Source organism: Rhinopithecus bieti, unplaced genomic scaffold, assembly GCF_001698545.2.
Source record: "Rhinopithecus bieti isolate Rb0 unplaced genomic scaffold, ASM169854v2 scaffold_9981, whole genome shotgun sequence".
Classification (NCBI taxonomy): domain Eukaryota; kingdom Metazoa; phylum Chordata; class Mammalia; order Primates; family Cercopithecidae; genus Rhinopithecus; species Rhinopithecus bieti.
This window is the reverse complement of record NW_016806838.1, coordinates 5,432,778-5,439,805: the sequence shown is the minus strand read 5'-3', so window position 1 is coordinate 5,439,805 and position 7,028 is coordinate 5,432,778. Positions and strand designations below refer to the sequence as shown.

The following is a 7,028-nucleotide window of genomic DNA, read 5'->3' as shown; positions in this document are numbered from 1 at the left end:
CATCCTTAGAAAATGAGCACACCTGTATAACCAGCATGTGGGATTAAATTTAAAGCATAATTTACATTTCCAACAAAATAGACATTAGTACTGGGCCAGATTCTGAGGGCTTTTGAGATCAAGCAGGCGACTTGAAACCGTAAGGCTCCAGGACTGAGCTGATGCAGAGTTTAAGGGCCCTGGATTGAGACTGAGAAAGCAGGGCGAGGGGTGTAGCACTTGAGGACTGGGGTTTGGGAGGGGGCCCTATGCGCGGGAAGAAAAGGAGAGAGGCGGTGAGGATTGCCTTTGGAGATGGGTGAGGCCCAGCGTGCGCGTCCAGGTAAGCAGGTAAGAATGCAGCAGCCGTCAGGCCCAGGCGCTGGCGCGTCGCGTCCGGGTGACTCAGCCCGTGCCAGGAAGGGGGAGTTGGCTCAGCTCTCCAAAGCTCCCGGACAGCAGCCGGATCCCGGCCGGCTCCCGGGGCACTAAGACAGGCCCCCGCAGCTAGCAGCCCGGCCTGGGGGGCGGAACACTCTCTTCCCGTCCCGCCCCACCTTCCTCCCACCACCCCAGCCCATCGCTAGGACGTGGCCGCGGGTGCTGAAAGCGCTGCCGGCGCCGTAGGGGCCATCCCGATCTTGGCCCCGACGGCGCCCCGAGGACCTGCGATAGCCGTAAGTAGCGAGTATGGAGGCTGGGAGAGTCCCAGAAATGCGGAGCTGGGACGCCCGGCCTCCTACGTCCCAGCTCCCCACTTCTAGACCCGGCTAGACCCCGCACTAGAAAAGGTGGCCTGGTGCCGCCGCTGCCTTCCAGTGTGCTCACTGGCCCTCGTGGCGGGGAGCCCAGACGCGGCCTCTAGGCTGCCCTAGACAAGTGTGGCCGAGACGCTGTCACCCCAGGGCGCTGCCCCACCTGAGCATCATCCCACGGGTCCGCCCAGCCCCACCTGGAGAGCCGCAGGCTCCAAGGTCTTCCCCATTCTCGGGGACCAGGTTCCGAGGTCGCGCTGAGGGTCCCTGAACCCTCTCGGATTGCCTGGCAGCGGCTCCTTCCTACCACCAGGGCTCACCATCCATACGCGCCGCCCGGCTGGCCCCACCGGGAGAGGCTCCCTCCCTCCCCTTTCTCCCCGAACCCACATCTTAGAAGCCCTCGGATTCCAGTCTGGATCCCAAAGAAGGGCTGAATTCGGAGGACCTCTCTTTGCCCCCAAAGTCGGTTTTCTGACACACATTTCTGACGCACAGCTGGTAGGGGCAGGAGGGTCGGGGATGCTCTGGGCTGCTGCGGCACAGGGGAGGCTGGTTGGTCACTAACCGGATTTCCCGGACAGACAACTCTGGCGGCGTGGGCGGGTGGCCTGGGAGCCCAGATCCTGGTCCCTGGCTTAGGACCCCGGGCGGAGACTGAGGGGGTGGGCAAAAGGTGACTGAGGAACTTGATCGCGCCCATCTTTGGGGCAAAGAGATTTGGAGGCCGCAATTATTCAGACAGTTGCACCAAGTGGTTGAGGTTTCTCTCTCCTGATTTTCCAGAAACTTTTACAGACTTTGGACAGGCAAAGGAAAACGTGCAGTCCACGGGGCTCCGGGCCTCAGAGGGCAGGGATTTGGGGAGACTGAGGCCCCGCTCCGAGAGCGCGGAGGAAGCGCGCCCAGCCTGCTTCCTGTGGGGGCTCGGGCCTCGGGCGCCCCGCGGACAGACGTGTCCGGCTCCGGGCTGGGCCAAGCCCTGCGCGGGGGAGGGGACCCGCAGAGGGGCGACTGGGAAGGCGAGGAGGGGGCGGGGAGAGGGTGGGCCAGGGAAGAGGGGAGGGGAGAGGCAGTAGGGGAGGAGCGAGGGGGGCTGGAGGGAGAGAAGGAAGAAGGAAGGGGCGAACGGCGTGAGCTGGCGCCGAAATGGGAGAAAGCAGCGAGTGAACGGGGAGGGGGCGCCAAGCGAGCACCCGGGAGCGAGCGGGACCTGGGCGGTGGCGCCCGGAGCAGGCGCGCATGGCGGGCCCCGCGAGGGGATCCGACTGGAAGAGAGCGTAGCGCGGCTCGCACGAGTGAGTGGACGTGGGAGGCGCGCATCTGCGGGGGAATCGCCCCCTGCCCGCCCCGGCCCCGCCCGCTGAGCCCTGTTTTCTGCAGGTCCGGGGCCGATGTACCAGGTGAGCGGCCAGCGCTCCTCTGGCTGCGACGCGCCCCATGGAGCCCCCAGCGCAGCCCCGGGCCCAGGTAGGACCGGGAGTGGCGAGCGAAGCTGGACAGGGGAGGGTGGGCGGTTGAAGGGGCCAGTTATTAGTTCTCCCCTCCGTCCCCAGACGCGGGGAGACGACTCCGGGGAGCTTGGTGGGGGTAGGGACTAAAAGTCTGGGTTTGAGGACTTGCTCCAAGGAGAGTAGGGGGCTGGGCGAGGGAGGCAGGGCCCTGAACAGAGGCTGCGGCTGTGCCAAGTTGGCTCCAAATCCCCGCAACTCCCGACACCAGACACACACACACGCGCGCGCGCGCGCACACACACACACACACGCGCGCACACACACACACACGCGCACACACACACGCGCGCGCGCGCGCGCACACACACTCCGCGGTGTCTGTCTGCCCGTCTGGGATTTGTGTCTCAACCGTTTCTGCCCACTGTGTAAATATTTGTGGGGGCCTGGTGTGGGGAGGGGCGTTGTCTGAATCTTTCTCTACTTCCCTTCCCCCAGCTCAACCAGAGCCCAGTGCTTCCCGAAAACTTTTGTCTGCCGCGAGCGGCTGCAGGACCGGCCCCTCCCCTCTTTCTTGCCATCCCTTCTCCCTCGCCTTCCTTCCCTCTCGTGCCGGCCAGACCCGCTGCCCCTGCCCTGTGCACACACACGCACCCCAACCCAGTGTCTACAGCCCGAGTGAAATGCCCCGTCCCACGCCTGGCGCGGTCTGTAACCTACCCGCGATTCCTGGGGGAGCCTCTCAAGACAAGGACGGTTTGTGACTCCCTGAAGAGGTTTGGGATAGGGGCATCCCCGGCCCTGGTTCTCAGTCCCTTCTCCTCACTGGCCAGGTGCCTAAGCCGAAGCTCCCAAATGGAAGTCCGGGTCAGGGAGAAGTCAGGAACCTCTGGGATGTGTTCAGGGCCAGGGGAACCGCGTGCAGGAGTGTGGACCCGGCTTTAATAATTGGAATCTCCACTGTCTAAGTCGTTGCCTTCCTCCCCACCAGCCCCATTCCCCCTTTCCCATCTTTGACTCTGAATAATGAAGGTCTGCTCCTGAACCTCTGACACCAACTCCCTGCCTTGCCTTGTACAAGCTCCTTCCCTTCTCTGGCCTCAGCCTCCACATGCGTCCTCGTGGCCGTCCTGCCTGCCTGTTGGAGGAGGCCCCTCTCCGCTCCCCACCTATTTGGTATGGACGCCTAGTTGTGGAGGTGGGGGGGGGGGTCCTCTAAACCAGAGTGAGGACAAGTGGAAGATGTCTGGCCAACAGCCAGCACATAGATGAGGCCAATGTGTCTGCAGCCCATCTTGGCCAAGCCTCAAATTCCCTGCAGTCTCTGTGGGGCCCCCGCAGTGGGGCCTTCTGAGGGATGAGGGCCTCCAAGAACTGGACTCCTTCAGCCCAGAGGGACAGCTGGGGGCAGGGCACTTGGAAGGGTCCTTCTCTGTGTCTGGGAACCTTCCCTGTCCCACTGGGCCTCCCTCCTGCCTCCTCCCTTCCTCAGCCTCATGCTCTCCCGTCCTCTGACTCTTTCCAGCTTTCTCCCTCCCCTTATCCATTTTCTCTGCTCTCCCTCCACTACCTCCTTCCAAGATCCCCTTCCTTGTGGAAGCCATTCTCAACTCCAGCGCAAGAGGAGAGGGCTAACTGCACAGAACCCGGGCCAGGGTGGGCAACTGGGAGGGTTAAGCCCTGGGCTGTAACTTGAGGCCCCCCAGTGCCCCAGCAGACCCCCTCCCCAGCCTGGGCTGGGCCAGACAATGCGGCTTTCATAACTCAAGGCTTTGCTCTGCCACCGCCTTGGGAGAATGAGCCTGCTGCCCAGGAAGCCCAAACCGCAGGAGACCCAGCCAAAACCCCACAGACGCCTGAATGTGAGACCAGAATCCCCCACGCTTTACTCCCTGAGTGCTGACAGAACAGCAAGGCCACAGCACTGCCACAGGGGCCCTGCTGGCAGGACAGCCAAGGAGCAAGTCAGTCCCCTCCCTCAGCCGCCCCAGGTGCAGACAGGGCACAAGGGGACTCAGGGCAGATCTGGTAGGGGCAGGTGGCCAAGCCCCCACACACTTGGCTCTGCTAGTGGCCTCCTCCCCACCCACCCCTGAGAGCCCCGGGAGCCTGGCTCCCTAGCCCACAGGCACATTTTTGCCCAGCACTGGGGCGCCACATTCCTGTTCATGGTTCTAAATTGAATTTCCTGGGGATTTGGAGCCTTCAGACCTAAAATAAAACCAACTTGTCCCAGCCTAACTGGCCAGCTCAGGCCCTCTTTAGTTCTCAGCTTGGTGGCCTGGGACTGTGACCATCGGATTCACATTCACCATGTGTGTATCAGAGGAGTCCACCCTCTCTGACTTTCTTGGGGGTCAGGTCCAGATGCCACCGCTAGTCTTCAGCCCTTTCTTTCTCCTTCCCCTGACAGGGGCATTCCAAACTCCAGAAAGTACTCCCCAATAGGCATTTACCAAGTGCCCCCTGGGGATGCAAAGATGAGTATGGACACCACTCCAAGGGAGTGAGTTGGGAGGGCTGTAGTCTGGTTGGGAAGCCAGGACTTCACTAACAAATTATAATTAACAAGAGGGGACACTGGAACTAAGTTCTCAGCAACTGGGTCAGAGAAAGCTGTCTAGAGGAAGAGGGGAAGTTTGAGCAGGATGAGTTGGGCTTGGAGAGCGGGAGGGATAGGACCTTCTGGTCAACAGGAACAATATAAGCATGGGTGGACTGGTCAGAAGATCCGGCAATGGCCCACACCATGGAGAGGCCAGTCTGCCTGGAACACGGGATCCTGGTACCTTGACAGATTGAAGGTCCAGACTGAGGCCTTGAATGCCAAGCCAAGGAAAGACTGAAGTACGGGGTTCCAGCCACCACTCTTTGACCATATGAGGTTCTGGCCTTCCCTCTCCAGAGATGATCAGAGTTCCAAGAGGGAAGCCCAGATCCACGGTCCACAAAGACAGTGACAAAGACAGTGACGAGAGCTAAACTTAAGGCACCAGGCAATGGAGCTCTGGAACAGGCCTCTCTCCACACCAGCCAGGGATGTTTTGGCTGGCACTCCCATGGGCACTGTCCAGGCTTGAACCCATCCCACCTGAAAGAGGTTCCCCCCTACTCCCTGTTTGTCCAGGACCACCCCTCAACTTGGTGGATGGCAGGCGGAGAGAGCCCGCAGAGTCCTCGCTGAGCATGTGAGTCTCAGCCTTTCCTCTTGGGCTCACATGCATTTAAACATGACTCTCCCACTCCCTTCTGGGGCCGGCTGTCTTTCCAGAGCTCCAGGCATTTACCAGAATCTTATCCCGTGTCAGGAATGGGAGCGTGTTGAAGCAAAGGGGCTGTTGCCTTTCCCTATCTCCCCTTTGTAGATAGCCACCCTTGAGAGGAGGGGTACAGGGCTGTGGGCTTCCACTCGGAGATGCCATCAGCATGTGTGGCACCCAGTGCAGATTAGAAAAAGGTGCCCCCTTGGTCAGATGGAACAGGTGTGCAGTTGGGTGAGCAGATGGCACCTACTAGGAGGGCAAGGACTTCAGCCCCATCCACTCACTCCCTTGGCAGGCACCTTCTACAGAACATGAATTGCACATCCACACAGGGGGCCTCCTTCGCCTTTGCCGGCCACCCCCTTGCCTCCTGCCCACCCCACACTTCCACCCTCCAGAACTTTCTCCCCTGTGTGTGGCTGGACAGCGGTGTCTCTTGGTTACAGAATGGAAAACTGGGCTCTTTTCCCCTCTGCTCCATCTGTTCCAAACAGGAGCTGCTTCTCAGTCCACACCTAGGGGTCTGGGCCACCCGGGCCGTGTCTCCTCTGCAGACCAGGTCTTCCTGCAGCTGCTTCTTCCTTTTCCTTCTGCTTCCCTGTCTCTGGATACTTGGCACAGCTCCCTCTTCCGCCCTCAGTGCTGGTTTGCTGGGTCCCCACTGCAGCCCCTCCTGGCTCCGGAGTTTCTCTGTCCCTCTGTGTGTCTCCAGGTCAGGATTATTGGACTTGGTTTTCTTTTCTTCCTCATTTTTCCTCCGTGGTCTGATGCCTGGTAGGCTTCCTGCAGAATGGGCCTCCTCGGGCCTCGGTCTGCACTCTATCATTTCCTGTTCCCACCAGATCCAAGGTCACCAGCCCTATAGGTGACTGTCAGGAGAGGCTGCCCAGAGAACGGAGATGCTTTGGGTAAGGCGGGTGGAGATGTGAACTCCAGGCTCCTTAAACCCTCTTCCTCACCTTCCTCCCTCTCTAACACTGTGGGGAGGAGGGGGAGCAGGGCAGGGAGCAGAAGTCCAGGCTCTCTCTACCATAGGAGTCACAGTGTCACCTCTGTGAGCCCTAGTGACCTCAGCAGGAAGCCTGGGAAGTGACCAGAAGGCCTGTCATGCCCCAGCTATCATTCTAGGCTTCCCGGCCTCAACACCACCTCGGAGCATGTGGCTTCCTTGCTCACACTGTAGTGGCTCACTCCGGGGTCTTGATTCCTGCTGCTCTTCTCAAAACTCCCCCTCTGTGCTGCTGATTGGTCAAGACTCAGTGTGAGTATTGCCAGTCCCAGGAAGCCTGCTAGCCACACTCACCCATCTGGGCTAGGTGCCCGTCTTCTGTGCTTCTAGCATTCTTCCAGATGCCCCACTGTAACTCTTGCACCTCTGTGTATATAAGAGCCACCAGCCCACCCCTCCCCGACCGAGAACTCCGAGGCAGTGAGCTGGTCTTTCTCACTCGGGTATACCGAGTGCTTGTCCTATTGCTGGGTGTTTCACAGGTGCTTAATAAATGTTAAACCACACAGCACAGGAAGGAAGGAAGGAAGGAAGGGAGGGAGGAAGGGAGGGAGGGAGGGAGGGAGGGAAG

The 7,028-nt window shown here is 60.4% G+C and overlaps 1 protein-coding gene across 4 annotated transcripts in view; it reads left to right on the top strand.

Moving 5' to 3' along the window:
* Positions 1–574: 574 nt before the first annotated feature.
* The window catches only part of MDFI (MyoD family inhibitor), an 18,591-nt gene continuing 12,137 nt past the window's right edge, over positions 575–7,028 (top strand). For 2 of the 4 annotated variants that reach the window (XM_017878280.1, XM_017878279.1), the window contains exons 1-2: positions 575–656; positions 2,118–2,204. In XM_017878280.1, coding sequence (XP_017733769.1) covers positions 2,175–2,204 — 30 coding nt within the window. In that variant the 5' untranslated portion in view covers positions 575–656; positions 2,118–2,174. Of the gene's footprint in view, positions 657–1,820; positions 2,033–2,117; positions 2,205–7,028 lie in introns of those variants that run through there. The other 2 variants (XM_017878278.1, XM_017878281.1) reach the window with 2 other exon arrangements.